The sequence below is a fragment of the Anabas testudineus genome, chromosome 5 (assembly GCF_900324465.2).
Source record: "Anabas testudineus chromosome 5, fAnaTes1.2, whole genome shotgun sequence".
Taxonomy (NCBI): Eukaryota; Metazoa; Chordata; class Actinopteri; order Anabantiformes; family Anabantidae; genus Anabas; species Anabas testudineus.
This window is the reverse complement of record NC_046614.1, coordinates 1,447,421-1,464,331: the sequence shown is the minus strand read 5'-3', so window position 1 is coordinate 1,464,331 and position 16,911 is coordinate 1,447,421. Positions and strand designations below refer to the sequence as shown.

Sequence of the window (16,911 nt, the reverse complement as noted above, 5' to 3'; positions counted from 1 at the left end):
TGATTCACCCTGCCTGCTTTCCATTTGAAATGCTATCTGTTGGGATGTATTAATAGGCTGAGGTAGCAAAGCGCACACACTTTCCGGGCGGGAATGTCGGAGGGTGTAACACACACTAAATGTTCCTTGTGGAGCAGTGGAATAGGCGATAAAACATTTAAGATAAGAAGCCCACACTTACTATGAAGAATTTCATTTTCAAACTAGCAGCAGACTTACGATACTGCAATTCACTGACTTTAATAAAGTAGTGCAGTATGCAATGAGGCGCTGGTCTTTTGACAGTTTCACCAGTAGATGGGGATGTAGGCTCACTGTTCAGCCAGAAAGGCAGTGATCGCTACACAATGATGGTAAACAGCACTGACAAAGAAAAACTGACTCTGACACTGTGTAAAATATGTAATTTGTAATTTTTATTGGAAAATGACAACATTTTGATCATTTGTTGATTGGTTTACAGATATAAATATCATGTGTCAGCATACAGGTTAATTTTTGTATGCTATGCATAAATGTGTCTGATGTATACAAACTTGCAAGATTTTTTTACCCTGAGATAATTACAAAACAGTAACATAGAAAGATATGTCCAGTATTAAAGGAAGGAATATAACACTATAAAACTATAAAATGATCATTTCAAACGTTACATGAATATTCTGAGTGGATTTTTAGTAATGTCATGTAAATAGAATTTCTTCAGTCATTTCTTTTTAAAAATAATATATAACAAAATGTACTATTTAGAAGATCAGCCTTTTTTATAACTACATTAAAAATGGGTGGTGGATGAGGAGGCTCAAAACTGTCAAAAGTAGACAAAAACATATAAATCAAATCAAGAAATAATATGCTGAATTAAATAACTAAAATGCTGAGTAAAAACACAATGAATTGTGACGTGTTTAACTGAAGGTTTGTAGTTTTAGGTTCACTCATAAAGGTGTTATAAGTAGAAACATGAAAAGCATTTAGCTTTTTTTTTACCAACTCATTACAGATTAAAGAAAACAAATACAAGATGTTTTTTGTGCTCCCCATTCCAATTATTTAATTAACAACACTGCAAAAGTGATCAAACATATATATTTTTGCTTTGCCTGCTAAACGTTTAGTGCGTTGTACATAACATTTTGGGCTTCTCTGTGACAAGTGAGCTGAACTAATAGTGGTGTAAAGCTTTATTCGCATCTTCAGAATTCAGTTCTCTTGCTAATTAACATTTACACAGAGAGGTCAAAGTGAATGAGTTATAATGAGTTGAGCAGAGCAAAAACGCCAACCCAGACACCACTTTGCCAGTGTTGGTATGGACAATCAGTTTTTATAGACCTTAACAACAGTGGTGCAAGCTAAATTGCATTAGTGACAGGATAGAAATGCAAGGTATCTTGGAAAATATGACTGCAGAAAACCTGCCTGTGTTTGGCAACACTTTCCAAGATGTTCTGAATATGTGTTAGTTAGGCATTACAAAAAGAGTCTGCACCATAGCACCAAGTAGCACCATATGAAATGAATGTTTTGGTCTCTATGTCTGAGTTTGGTGTTATATAGTGCTGGATGTAATGAAGACATAGATCCTGGCAACGAATGAGGTGAAGGTCCCCTGCCTCAGGAGCTTCATCTCCACGTCTATTAGAAAGTCTTTGGGCTCACGGACCTGTCTCTGCAGGTAGACTGCACCTGTGAAGCTGTTCAGCTTGCGGGTGCTGAAGTAGCCCTCCTCGTTGCCCTTGGTGATGCCGATGACAATATGGTCGCCAGAGTAGGCGGGGGAGGGTCCAATACGGAAGATCTGGGCTGGGATTATTATGTTGGTCTTGAAGTTGAGCTGGTAGTATGTGATCCGCACAGGGGAGTTCTGACAGTCTAGAGAGTTGATGGGACAGCTGAGTCGCTCACAGCGTCTAGCGACAAGTGAGTCATAAAACAAAGAGAGACATGAGCAAATATGTAGTGTTTGCACATTTTGAGTGTACTGGAAGACTTTACACCAAAACATTAAAGGCATTTTATTTGTAAAAAGTTATCAGAAAGGTGTTTTAATTATAGCTAAGCACAACTGAAAACAAATTAAGTGAGAGGTGATGTCAGACTGTCTCAGCAGGTAGTTAGCAGGGGCAGTGGAGATTTTCAAAACAAAAGGTACATGTGCGAGAGGCATCTGAATTTCTCAGCACACTAGTCTCAGAGCAGCAGCCAAAACAACTGTCCAAGGTCAAACAAGAATCATACCAATACTGTGGGTACGTGTAATTAGTAAGTGGAACATGAGACAGTCACATCATCTGTAGCTGCACCACACACACACACTCTCATAGTCACAACTTTTGTAGAGGATATGAGCTGTAAAAACTTGCTTACAGTTCTTAACTGTGTGTCCTAACTGTGATCTTCAGCTTGTGCCACAGGAATCTCTGTAGCCAGGAACCAACACTCCAACAACATCCTTTTAAACACCATTCATTCCTTAGTTTTCTATAACATTGGGTCATTAAGTCGCTGTTTTGATGTTGTTCTTTCAGCCTTACAGACCCAGCTAGAGGGACTGAAAGTTCAGAATCCTGGACACACCCCAGTGACACTACAACATAATCACCTTCAAAGCCCTCTGGCTTCGCCAGAAGCACTAAGCTTTCTAACCATCCACAGAACTCACTGCAGAGTCAGTAAGTCACTCACCAGACAGCTGACTGCAGAACACAGGACAGATTCTCCTGCTGGAGTGATCTCGTGCTGTGATCCTAAAATCATCTATCATCTAGTGGGACAGTGGCCCAGCCCTGCTGGAGGTGTGTGATCCAAGCTGGAGAAGAGTTTGAGCAATGCTCAACTTGGCCTCAACAACATTAAACAAGGGTTACCTACAAACAGCTTGGTAAGTGTACCTGAAAGTCCTAATTGATACAATGAGAGGGGGAGAAACCATGCCCACTTCAAACCCCACAGAGATTCAGGTAATGTCATTGGCTCAACTCGCAGAGTGACCTGTAGCCAAAAGCTGAGGACATTCTGACAAGATGCCATTTAACTCAGCACCAGTAAGACCTTGGACGTCCTTCAAAGAGACTGGGTCCAGACAGAGCTGGTCCTATGAAGACATCTATGATCAAGTTGGCGGCCACCAGGCTCTACCAGACACAGAGGGGAGATGGGAAATGAATCCCCACATTCCACAGTATGGATAGACATTGGCTGCTTGTCATTGCTCTTTTGCAGTGTCACTTTTCACAACATAAAACATCTGGTTCAGTCTGTGGTACAGTTCCATACACTGCACAGTTTAATTAATGCCAAGTAATCAATCCAGTGAAGACTTAGTATCACATCGCTCCTTTCATCCTGCTTGTTTGTGTAGATTTCATATCTGATCCTGTGTAGCAGATTAAATACTGTGGAAAAAACAGATGCAACTGGAAACAGACGACAGTGTGGTTTAATTATTGTTTCCAGGTAAAACTATGAACATCATTACTTCATTGTGACATTGCTAGTCTCACTATCACTGCACCCTGCTGTGAATACACAGGGATTCCATGCCAGGGGAGAAAAGCTGGCATCTTCTAGTGGCTGCTTCCAGGGATTTTCCAGTCTGTATTCTGCTGCTCTGTGACTGCTTATCCATCACACATCAGAATTTACTGTCTGGGGTAACTCATGCCCAAACATAAGTATCTTGGAAGCGGTTCCAGTGAATCACAGGGTGGCACTAGAGCAGACCAGGAGGCATTTTAATCTCAGCCGCCTGTCCGTAGATGCCAAGTGTACTCATGGGTGAAAGATGTCTCTTCATGCTGAGCCAGGCAGCGCCACACTGAGGTTAATTCTCAGTCTCTTCATAACATTGATAAGACGCCTCCCGTTGCTCGAATGAAGAGTGTGTGTGCGTGTGTGCGCAGTTTCTCTCCAGTGGAGCGCAGAGCATGGAGAGCTGCAGAGACGGCCCCAGGAAGCACTGAGCTGATCAAAACCATCTGACTCTACCGAACTGCTCGATGGGAGTCGTGTTCAGCTGCCAGCCAGCCTCTGCAGCTGCCACGGGCTCTCAGCTAACAAGGCCCTTATGTGCGATGCTCTGCACTGTAAGGACATGGCTGTACAATAGCTTTCATTAGAGGAGCACAGACTGAGAGGAAGTAAAGGGAAATCTTGCCCAGGACAGTACAAAATAACTGGAACAGATGTTATTGGTTTGTTCTTTCCAAAGGCTTAACTAGATTGTACTGTGACAAGGTCTGACACGAAGTCAGAAGAAGGTACATGTTAAAATATAACATTTCGAAGATGCAGAGAGATAAATGGGACTCACGTGTCCGACACCTTCTTGTAATTGGGAGGACAGTCAAAGGAGAGGCATCTGAAGCCTCCCTGCAAGTTATAGCAGGTCTGTCCAAATGAACAGTTGTGTGTGCCGGTTGTGCATTCATCAATATCTGGAAAGAACAAAAAGGTGAAAAGGGAAAAAACTTTCGCCAGTGTTTCTGAACACACACACACACACACACACACACACACACACACACACACACACACACACACACACACACACACACACACACACACACACACACACACACACACACTAGGCCCAACAGCTGTGCAACTGTGGTGAATATGTCATTTCAGCCACAACATTAAATCCACCTGACGGTGTTAATGTCGCAGTGGAAGGAGTCATCATGGGAAATATGTAGTGCTGCTATCACTGACGGGTGTAAGAACGGAGCAGTGAGAGTGGCCACGCTGACCGCTGATCACCACAGTGGCACCATTGGTGTTAATGTTGTGGCTCAGTTGTGTGCTACTTTCAAGATTTCTTCACTAGCTTAACCCAAAATGAAATAAAATAACATTTTAACATGTTCCCTTTATTGTTAAGAGATAAATTAAGAGTGGACATGACTCTCTTGTCTATTCTTTATGAAGCAGGAGGCAGCAGAAGATTCATGTAGCAGAGACCAACAGTAATACTAAGAAACATTTGTTAAGCTCTCTTTCAGTTCTGTTTCCAGAAATACTCATTACACTAATACCATTATACAGTATATAATCAAATATGCTCATTAAAACTTTAGCACCTCATCGGCTGCAGTGTGCCTGCACAGTAAAAACTGTGAATCCTACTGTACATGACAGGCCTCAAAACAGGGACAGCGAAGCTCTGTGGCCAGGAAGGGGATGTGATAGGGCATGTGATGCTGCTTTTTTTAAAAACCGCCTTCCATTTCATTTTTAAAATAGTTTTACAAACATAATACAGACTTTCTGGCAGGCACAGTAAGATCAGCCACCTCCTACATTTTTAACAAAGTTTCTATTCAGTTTAAGTTTATCCTTAGAAGAACTCTGCAAACTTCTACTGAAGAGAAGACAGGAATGAGTAATGGCATACATACTGCAGAGTAAGTATGTCATGCTCCAATGAATTCAGCTGTGCACTGTACAAATACTGTATGCTCAGGCCTCACCTCTGCAGGTGTGTCCATTGGTTGACACAACGAATCCATGAGGAGGACAGGCACACCGGTAGCTGCCTGCTACGTTGACGCACTGGAAGGTACAGAGGTTCCCGATGCTCTGGGAGCACTCGTCAATATCTGTTAAAAACACACACAAACACATCATCAGCCGGATTAGAGCCTGGTGTCAAAGTCAAAGGCACATTCAAATAAAGCTGGATCACTCTAATATGTCTGTCTGTCTGTCTGTGTGTGTGTTCTACATGCATGTGTTTCCTGACTGGAGGACTAGCTCCGGTAGCTAACTTAAGGTTCCATCATGAAGTTTTCAGTCTCCATTATTATCTGGATCAGTTAAAGAAGCTACTGTTACATTTCCCACCTCCGACCACCTGGGGCAGTGTCCCCCGAAGTTGTTTTAGTTTTAGTTTTGTTTCCGGGGTTGAATGTCTCAGCAGGTCCAAATGATTTCAGGTGTATGTATTTTCCGGGTGTTCTGCTGTTTGTTCAGTCATTTTGATACCTGTATTAAAGTTAGTCCCGTGGCCACTACCTTTCCCTATATTAGTGTTAGTTAGGCCATTGTTAATTCCAACCTCGTGCTGTGATTTGGCTTTGTTTTTTTCTTTGTCTCTGCAGTTTGCACATGTGTAACAGCTACACTATGTAACATTGCTTAAGCTCTTAAGACCCGAGCTCTAATTTGATATGCATTTTTAAATTCTGTTTGCTATTTGGGCTTATTGGAACCCGAAGTATAAAAACTAAACATCATCTTTTCACAAACATTTTCAGAAAAGACATCATATGCTTACATTTTAACTATACTAATTATAACACATTTTTTTTTATCAACACATAACACACATATAACAACATTTTGCATTAGAAACTAGCAACACCCTTTTCTTTACACACCTATTTGTGAAAGGCTGTGTAACAGTTGCGATCAGCTTGCACACACAAGAGCCCAAAATGTGTCGTACACGTATGTCTACGCCAGGTCCTAAGAGGTTAATATTATTATAATGCTCCAAACCTATTTTAACAAATATGAGCATTTCTAGCAGACTGGTAAGACATATTCTATCTTAAAAATGCTTAAAGCATCTAATTTTTACTCTACATCTAAAAAACTGTGCCACAGATTAGAATAAGTTGAATGCAACTAAATAAAAATGTGGTAACATAGAGTTTACGAAAAGTTTTCCCAGCTAATTTCAGCATCTGCTTCTTCTAAATATCTTATTTTATATAAGATCTTACCAAGAACATTCTCAGTGTTATTTTTGATCCAGTTTCCAAGTGTTCTCAGTTCAGTCCTCACTGAAACCTTTTCTAAAGGAAAGAATATTTTTCTGGCCAACATGAATTGAATGTACTGAAAGACTTTGCAGTATTTTCACAGTAAAGCATTAGAGGGTATAGTAACAGTTTGTTCTAACATGTAGCTTTTATACAGACATGTAAGTCACCATGCACCAACTTTCAAGGCACAGTTTGTTTCCATTGCTACAGAAAAGCTGGCCGGTATTAACTCATTAATGAAAAATAGTTTTTAGGAACAAAATGTTAAAGAAATACATTTTTTTTACAGCACTGGTGTTTTACCACTTTCCTTTGTACCAGTTCAGGTCATTCACAGAACTTGAACTGCTTGCTTTTCAACAACACTGTACACTTTTGGAATTTCATGGTTTTCTGCATTATTTGGTCATAAAATGTGCTCCGATCTTCATCTAACTCACAGCAATAGAAAAACACAGTCTGCTTAAAATAATAGTACACAAACATTATTTTACATTGTTTTCATGTTTTTATTGAACATAACATGTAAACATTCACAGTGCAGGGTGGAAAAAGTATGTGAACCTTTGGACTTAATAACTGGTTGACCCTTCTTTGGCAGCAATAACCTCAACCAAACGCTTCCTGTAGTTGCAGATCAGACCTGCACAACGATCTGGAGTAGTTTTGGACCACTCCTCTTCACAAAACTGTTTCAGTGTAGCAATATTCTTGGGATGTCTGGTGTGAATGTCTCTCTTAAGGTCATGCCAAAGCATTTAAATCGGGTTGAGGTCAGGACTCTGACTGGGCCACTCCAGAAGGTGTATTTTGTTCTGTTGAAGTTATTCTTTTGTTGAATTACTTGTATGCTTTGGCTCTTTGTCCTGCTCCATCCTGTGGAGCTTCTGTGGAGCTTAAGTTGGTGACAGATGGTCTTATGTTTTCCTGCAAAATGTCTTGATAAACTCGGGAATTCATTTTTCCATCAATGACAACAATCCGTCCAGGCCCTGAGGCAGCAAAGCAGCCCCAAATCATGATGCTTCCTCTGCCATGTTTTTGCAGTGGGGATGAGGTTTTGGTGCTGGTGTGCTGTGCCTTTTTTTCTCCACACATAGCATTGTGTGTTTTTTCCAAACAACTCAATTTTGGTTTCATCTTTCCACAGAATATTTTGCCAGTAGTGCTGTGGAACATAGTAGGTCTTCTGAGAGCTCTTTTCTGCGAGGCATGGTTCACATCAGGCAGTTCTTCTTGAAACCAGTAAAACCAAAACTGGTGTGTGTTTTTAAGGGCAGGACAGCTTTCAGCAACACATCCAATATCATCCCACTGACTGGACTCAAGTTTGGCTCACTCCTGGCTCCAATTAGCTCTTGGAGAAGTCATTAAGCTAGGGGTTCACATACTTTTTCCACCCTGCACTGTGAATGTTCACGTTATGTTCAATACAAACATGAAAACATATAATGTTTGTGTACTATTGTTTTCAGCAGACTGTGTTTTTCTATTGTTGTGAGTTAGATGAAGATCGAAGCACATTTTATGACAAATTAATGCAGAAAACCAAAAGGTTTTCTTGCCACCGTAGAGCTGTTCTAACACCTTCTACCAGTAGTACTATTCTCAGCTCTCCTACACTGTGATAATATTTGAAATGTATAATAGCTGTATTGGTTTCTCACTTATTCTGAAATGTAGACAGTGACTGATGCGGCCATGACTGCCTCCATCTAACTGTGTTCTGCTGAATGTCTCTAAAACCATGGCAGGCTGAGGGTGCAGTACCAGCTATTACACTGGTCTTCGCATTAAAAAAACCTAGTTGTGTTTTCTCCTGTCAAGTTTGAAAACATACATTGATGGAAACATACCCTTAGAGACACTATTAACAACTATTCCCAATCAGTGCATCCCCAGTGTTGATATTACTTTCAGATTTGTTTTGTTCTCCATCCTGGTAACAGGACAGAATACCTTCACAGGTGTGTCCGTCTTCTTTGAGGTAGTAGCCCTGGCGACAGTAGCACTGGTAGGAGCCGTAGATGTTAGCACACTCCTGACTGCAGGGATTTCTGTCACATTCATTTATATCTAAGCACAGAAAGAAAAGATATGTTCAAATTCTTTGGAAAGACCAAAATTTACTTTTGCAGCAGAGAGTGGACATAAAATAAAAAAAAGAATTTCAAACATTATTACCTGGTTTCTAATGCTCAAGCAACACAGGCGTCAAGTATGTGGAAAAGCAGTAAAACCTGATTCCGTTGCTGAGATAATATTTTCTAATAAACCCTGATAAATTCACAGCTTTACTTTTGAATGGTGAGAAACATTCACAGTGTGATTAAGTTCCCCTTAGTAACAGCTGTGACATTCTGAGTGTAATATGCATCACGCTCCTGGTCAGCTTTGCTCTTTGAAGCACAACCAAGTCTTCAAGACACCAATGACTAATGCCACCTAAACCTGGAAACCATTATGTATGCAGCATCAGATACCTCTGCTTCCCAGAGAGGGAGATTAAATTAAATTCCAGCAGAAAACTGTTTTTACTGATAACAAAAGACTTACAAGGGACCTGTATAAACAGTCTGCTATCAGTATACAGTATAGCTAGACAGGTAAGCCTGTGTGTGTGTATATATATATATATATATATATATATATATATATATATATATATATATATATATATATACACACACGCAGTGTGTGTGTATATATATATATATATATATATATATATACACACAGGCTTACCTCTGCACTTACAGTTTGCAAGGAAATGTCTGAACATGTCGGCATTTACATTTGGATGTTAGAAGCAACAACAAAAAATCTAGCTTACCCTCACAATTCTTGCCATCAAATGCTAGAGAGAAGCCAGCTGTGCATGAGCAGTGGTAGGAGCCTGGGGTGTTTTCACAGGTCTGGGAACACAGCCTGCCAGGATAGCGCCAGCACTCATTTACATCTGTCAGAGCAGGAGTAGGAGCTATTAGACAGCAGAAACATACCTCAGGGCGACTAAGACTCAATTCCAGGTCTCATTCAGACACATATCAACTGATTTTAAAGCGACCTTTTCACCTTCTTAGCTTATTTTTCACATATAGATTGCCCATCCAAGAAAAAAAACTCACACGCTAACATTTTGTTGGATCACCCAGAGTTGCATTCCTTTTTCGCCAAGATCTTGTATTAATGATGGGAGAGTCGGAGCGCTGCGCAAAGTCTTCTCCAGTACATCCCAAAGATTCTCAGTGGGGTTAAGGTCTGGACTCTGTGGTGGGCAATCCATGTGTGAAAATGAAGAGTTACACTCCCTGAACCACTCTGTCACAATTTGATCCTGGTGAATCCTGGCATTGTTTCTTGGAATATTCCCGTCCCATCAAAGAAGAAAAATATGTTGCTGAATCTAGACCTGACCAACTGCAGCAACCCCGTTCCTAGCACTGCCCCCACAGGCTTGTAAGGTAGGCACTAGACATGATGGGTGCATCACTTCACCTCCCTCTTTTCTGACCTGTCCTCTGGAACAGGGTAAATCTGGACTCATCAGACCACATGACCTTCTTCCGTTGGACAGTTCTTAACCCAGTTTTAGTAGTTTCAACAATCTCCTTAGTTGTTTTCTTTGCTTGATTCATCCCAATAATTTCACCCTTCAGAAACAGGTTAACATCTTTTCCACGACCACAGGATGTGTCTACCGATGTAGAAATGAGAAGCTACTCACTGCATCAGTTAGGGTTAAATAACTTCATCATCCATGCAGTAATTATTAAATGGGAGGCTCCTACTTATTTGCTTAATTAATCCAGGTGAGAATCATTGCATTCTTTTGGACAGATCAAGCTTGTTTTTTTTTTTTGTTTTGTTTTGTGGAATGAACACTTGCTTCTTCTTATTTTTTACCCCCCTTAATCTGCTCAGTGACAGCTACTGTCTGGTTTAAATCAGTATGGAATGGGTATGCTAACACTAGTGGTATGCCCAAAAGTGGCCAAATATATTGGATGTAAACAGCAAATAAACTCTATCAAACATTGAACATGCACGTTTTCTTGCCTTAGTATAACAGTGTATTTATTCTACACTGTTACCATTTTATATGGAGTATCTAATGTATATGTCTTTATCCCACAGCCTTCCTCTGTATTAGGCATATATTTTATGTCTAGTGCAATCTGAGTTTTAAATAAGGCAGTGAGATGTTTTCTGCCTCCAGTGCAGCTCTGGCTTCAAAAACTGTTTAAACGACTAAACCTCCAATCTGCTTGTCATCATTTCACAGGCCTGATATGGCGATACGTACCAGTGCAGACTTTATGGAGGGCGTCATACTGGTAGCCCGTCTGACAGTCACAACGGTAGCTGCCAGGAAGGTTGTGACAGATCTGGCCCACGGCACAGCGGTATGTACCCATCTGACACTCATCAATATCTAGACAGGCAGAGAGAAAGATTAAGCACCTCTTCTGTAACCCACCCTGCACCTGACGGGGTCTTAATGTTAAACACCAACAAGCTCCTGCTCACACCAGCAGGCACCATATGAACACAAACACGTGCTGATCAAGTTCTTTGGTCCAAACCTCAACCTCTAAATTTGGGTATCTGCTGATACTGAGTCTCTTTTCATGATCCTAAATCTCTAATTGGATAATAGAATAACAAATATGTCTTTCTTGAAAAAAACTGAAAAGATTAATTTGATTTTTTATTGGATTTGATTTTTTTTTTATTTGGCCCTGTGGCCACCTCTGCCACCCCATTTTGAATGTCATCTCTTTAATTTGACTGAAGTCTGACACGTTCCATGCTGTTGTGTTTAACAGTCAAAAGCTCACCGACACACTTTGCTCCATCAGGGCTAGCGTGGTATCCATGGCTGCACATTACGACTTTCTGCTGGCATGTGTAGGAGCCCACTGTGTTGATACAGTTAAATCCCGAGCTGCACGGACCACTCAGGCTGCTGCACTCATTAATGTCTGACAGAGAGAGAGAGAGAGAATCAAGCCTCAAGACAACTGAAACATTACAGTTCTATGGGAGAGAGATTGTTAAGAGGTTTAATCCTGATTGACAGCTCAACCTATTTCCTCCCAGTAATTTTAAGAGAACAATAATGGAGTGTGTATTTACTTGTTGACTTGTTTGCAGCAATCATGCCTTCTCAGTATATAGTGGCCCCAATACTCAGCTGCCAGTGTCCATGAAGCGGATAAAGAACTATAGAATCACGGATGGTGGACAAAATAACAGAAATGTAACAAAAAAGAACTGGAGGTGAACTGAATTTAGTGGTGTTGACTAATAATCACAATGTGAACTGACAAAGTAACTATAAAGAAAAGTCAACCTGTGCTTAGACATGTTTACAATTGTAAAAGGCCAAAGGAAGCGTCCAGATTCGTGGTTCATGTGCAATCATCTGCTGGCAGTCATTAAGACTTATGATTAGTTATTAAGACTGATGAATGCTCTGTGTGGCTGCTTATTACGTTGAGGTATATTAGACACTTTTATGATAGGAGCACCCATAGGTGAACATTCAGTATAAGATACTTCATGATAGTCCCTCGTACCAAGATGAGAATGTTTCTTTGCACACTTTGGTAAGAAACAGTGCATGTCAATATTTAAGTCATGCAGAGACCTGTATAAGTTGTGGTTTTGGAGAGAATGTTCAATTCAGATACTGCACCAAACAAAGAAATAATTCACCATACAATCGTCAATATAACCACAATTAAATATATGGTTTTGTATGTAAATGTTTGTAATGTCACTACTCATGGGATATTTCCTAGATTAGGTGGAAATGTGCCTCCTGCCTAATAAGTGAGATGTCCATGAATACTCTTTATGCTAAGACAGGCCAACTGTTTTCTGAAAGTGTATATTTAACAGTCACATCACTCATGTAGAGGAACATGTAGAGCAGGGGCAACTAACAGGCAGACCGCGGTCCGGATCTGGACCCAGAAGCTGTCCCATACGGACCTGGAGCTACAGACCAAACCGAACGTTTTGATTCCAAATATAGCGGGACATGATGTACTCCAGGGCAAACTTCTAACTGCACACAACCACCATGCTGGGGTCCAAACATACTTCATGCTTTCACCCACAGAGAGCAGTGGTTAGACTAAATCTGAGTAGCAGTAGACTATACAAACCTGTGCACACAACACAAAACCTGATGAACAGGGGTTTTAAATGGGGCCTAGCATCTCATTTTAGCCCTCGAGCCCCACCTAGTGGTTTACTGTGCTTTGGCGTGACAGGGATAAGGAGCACTGGCTCAGGACTGAAGATAAAACTGACCATACACTTTATTAGCTACTTAATGGTCATGTGTTGTGTTGCATTGTGAGTTTCAATTAGCAGACAGGAGCCTTGACAGACTCTTACCAATACAGTTGCCATGAGCATCTTGTGTGAAGCCGCTGATGCACTTGTGTTTTTGATTACACAGGAACGCGCCCACGGTGTTCTCACACACAAAGCCCATACCACAGTCATGGGTCCGCAGCACACATTCATCAATGTCTGTAAAGTAAGAACATAACAGTAATGAGTCATCTGGACTCTTTCATTCAGTTGTAAATCTGCTGTCGACTCTCTGAGCTTCAGTCTGAGCTTCCAGTTTGTTAACAGTACAGTAGGTGGCACTGTGGCTCAAGCCCAGAATAAACATGTGCAGCATCCGAGATACTTCTACTGTGTTAATACTTAACTCCAGAAGAAATTCCCCTCCAATGAAAATATCCCTTGTTCCAGCTCTGCAATTAACAGAAGTTGAACCAAACTTTTAAAATGACAGTTATTGAATCTCGTGAGCGATGGATAGAGTGTAAATGGAAGATTTATTCTTTTGTGCCGTGCGCCCATTTTCTCTCAGGACTTCACTTTATATCAGGTCCTCTGAGATTCGTCTCATGGTACATGGGCGGAAGATCTTAATTTGAGCTTTTCCCCACCAGTCATCATCAGAGGGACAGATAGCCGACGTCACACGAATACCATGCCTTTCTTTCATGCAGCTAATTAGTTTTTTCCCTGTTGGATGGTCGACTAAATATTACCTTCATTATCTAGCTACATTGATTAGTCCTCCCTTGTGCCAAGTGCCGATGACACGAGCCACAGATCTTCAAAGTGCTTTACCTCCCGCACAATGCTGCCTTTCAACAACGATGTCTAGGTGATTATCTTATCACATACTGAACCTGGGGATCTGCTGAAGCACAAACATCACTACTGGGCCAAAAAAACATTAGCATAAATCTTACCGGAGCCTGCCTGACTGAGCTGACTCATGACCACAGACATATAATTCAAGAATGGAGGGAATGTCAGAAAGAAAATTGTTCAACATTATCTGTATAACTATTTGATTTTACACCAGTTTTACTTTGCAGAGGATTTTTCTGTAACTAATGTAGATTGTATTCATCTCAACAGCGACTGAGGGAGAGAATAAGCTTCTTAAATACATCCTACTTCTGTTAAAGAGCCTCAGTCGAAAACAACTGTCTGCCATTAATATTGCCAGAACACTCCAGTAGCCTAAACACCCCTTCATGATGTACTACACTGCAGTCTTGTTTTCAGGCATTTGTGGATTCCAGAGGGAGCCTTTAAGGACAAATTATTTTGGGTTTGCAACGATACAATTAGAATGAGCACCAGAGGGGATTTGATGATAAACATTAGGACCAGACTAAAATTTGTGTTCAGGCTCGAGTATCTGCATTACACAGTATGTTGGCTTACGTCAGAGGGGATGGTCTGCTCTTGGTTGTTGCATCCTCTATAAATTGCTGTGAGAAAACACTGAAAAGCACAGTCCTACACAAACAAATCTCTGCCAAGGTGTATTATGAAGTGAAAATATACCAATTGCAGTCTTTCGAATCTCACCACCTGAATGCTTTAAGTATTGTATATTTACTGTATATTTACAGTACTACTAGCTAAATGTATTACAGCTAAGTATCACTAGGTAGTAACTAAGTATCTATCTAGCTAACAATTCAACTGGGGCTTAAGGTATTAAACCATAGGTTAACCTGTTACCACCAAGTTTTGCCAAATTATCCAGAACACACATCTTCAGGATTATTTAGGTGCTTAAGACAGACCTTAACCATATTTATTGTTCACAATAATGATCTTTCCATAACCTTAATCAATACAGAAAACGGAAAATGGAAAAACACTAATTAAATCCAGGTTTTGTTACATTTTTCAATAATTATGCTTTTGTTTGGTGAAAGGTTTATGTAGAAGTTGTGTGTTTTTTTTACCACTAAAAATCCTGTACTGCAAATTAAAGAAGACATTCTCAGCTTTTCCACTGACTTCTTTGTTGGTTCTAGAAATGACTTCTAGGTAAATTGGCTTAATGAAATACATCAGGACCATTGAACTCACCCTCGCAGACACTGTTCCTCAGCTGGTAGCCTGCAGGACAAGTGATCCGCAATTCACATACAAATGAGCCCACTGTGTTCACACAGCGCTCACTGGACCGACAGCTGTGGGTGCTGGTCACGCACTCGTCCACATCTGCAGAAGAAGAACAACGGTAATTATGTGTAAAATGACAGGGGAAAGAGAGAGGGTGTATGATTAAGAGGTGGAGGTGAAGAAGAATTTTAGAATTTGTTGACGAACATGTCTTCTTTCCCCAAAACTGCCCCTGAGAGTCACTGAGGCTGAGTGAGTCAGTAGCACATGAACGTCAGCAAAAAATACCTCTGCACATACAAACAATACCAACAAAGGAAGTCATTCTCATATCTAGGAGTTTGAGGCATAACAGGAAATTACATATTTTGCTTTAAGATTTAACTGAAAACACAAAAGCCATGTTTGTGCAAAAAGAAAAATGGTCTTCATCATCTAAATGCTCAAAAGCAGGCCAGCAGGGACACTGAGATAATTTCATCTCAAATCAAGGACGGACACTGTTTTTTGTGGTGGTATTGAAGATTAAAGCGGAACCACTTAATATTTTTATATTACCAATAGGTCAAATTGTTCTGTGTAATGTAAAATTTTATAGTGATGAACCCACAGAGAATACAGTCCCCTCTGGAAGTACTGGAAGAGCAAGACTGATTTGTTCAGTTTTTCTATGGCTGTGACCAAGGGCAAAATCATTATAAACACTCTTGTGGGTGGAGGTGTGGGAAGTTGGTGTGTCTGAAATAACACTGCCCAACCAATAATTGTCTTTGGCTAAAATTTAACTTTGATGAAGTTAAAGCACTGCTGTGAACTGACCACAGTCATTTGTAATGGGTAAACTGGGGCTGGGTGTTTTGCACTTCAGAATAGGACAAGTGATGCTGCGAACCTTGGATACCATACAACCTACATGAGTTGTAAAGTGACTACACCAACCACAATTACCCTAAGCTACCTGGTGGTTTTAATATTGAGATGTACAGGGATCAGCATGAGAAAAAATTACACCATGACAGGTGTAAAGACACAGTTTGTGAATCAGAGCTTGCTGTGTATGAGGCAGCGTACCCACAGACCCCTGTACACCACAACAATAAAACCTACAAGACCTACAATATATTGTAGGTGTTTAACAAGGCTACAGGTCAGATTTCATTTAGAAATAAATGTGGATGGCGGATGCAGAGCAGGTATGGGTTTTCCAAACACGAACTGTGAAGGCAGTAGTTTAACAGAATGTACAGCATACAACGCTGTAATAAAAACTGGCTGTGTTTTACCTGTGGAGCAGACGAGTGAGTGATAATGTGTCTGTGACAAATATGATGGTTTACATTTAATTACAATCACAATTTAAAATGTCCCAAAAAAGAAAGAAACCGTTGGAGTACTGAGCGATACACTCTTAACTGGTCAGACCAGAAAAACAACAACAGCTGATGACAGAAGCACTGTGAAGCTGTGAAGAAAAACCAAAAAATCACCAACAACCCCCACAGAGCACGTGTATCACAATTCACCATTTGATAAGGAACTATACAAATGAGTTTCATCGACTGACACAGTCCATAAAATGTACAATGATCAATGTGATGGAAGGGCCAAAGTGTCTAAGAAGAAAGGATCTGCTCACGATTCACACCAAACAAGCACATCTGCGAAG

The 16,911-nt window shown here is 40.5% G+C and overlaps 1 protein-coding gene across 2 annotated transcripts in view; it reads right to left on the bottom strand.

Annotated features, from left to right (window-relative positions):
• Window positions 1–396: 396 nt before the first annotated feature.
• fbln2 (fibulin 2) overlaps window positions 397–16,911 on the bottom strand; it is a 65,866-nt gene continuing 49,351 nt past the window's right edge. For both annotated transcript variants that reach the window (XM_026344606.2, XM_026344605.2), the window contains exons 9-17: window positions 15,210–15,344; window positions 13,185–13,322; window positions 11,615–11,758; window positions 11,080–11,208; window positions 9,607–9,732; window positions 8,733–8,849; window positions 5,475–5,603; window positions 4,316–4,439; window positions 397–1,913 (exon numbers count right to left, since the gene is read on the bottom strand). In XM_026344606.2, the coding sequence (XP_026200391.1) occupies window positions 1,553–1,913; window positions 4,316–4,439; window positions 5,475–5,603; window positions 8,733–8,849; window positions 9,607–9,732; window positions 11,080–11,208; window positions 11,615–11,758; window positions 13,185–13,322; window positions 15,210–15,344 (1,403 nt within the window). In that variant the 3' untranslated portion in view covers window positions 397–1,552. The remainder of the gene's footprint in view (window positions 1,914–4,315; window positions 4,440–5,474; window positions 5,604–8,732; window positions 8,850–9,606; window positions 9,733–11,079; window positions 11,209–11,614; window positions 11,759–13,184; window positions 13,323–15,209; window positions 15,345–16,911) is intronic.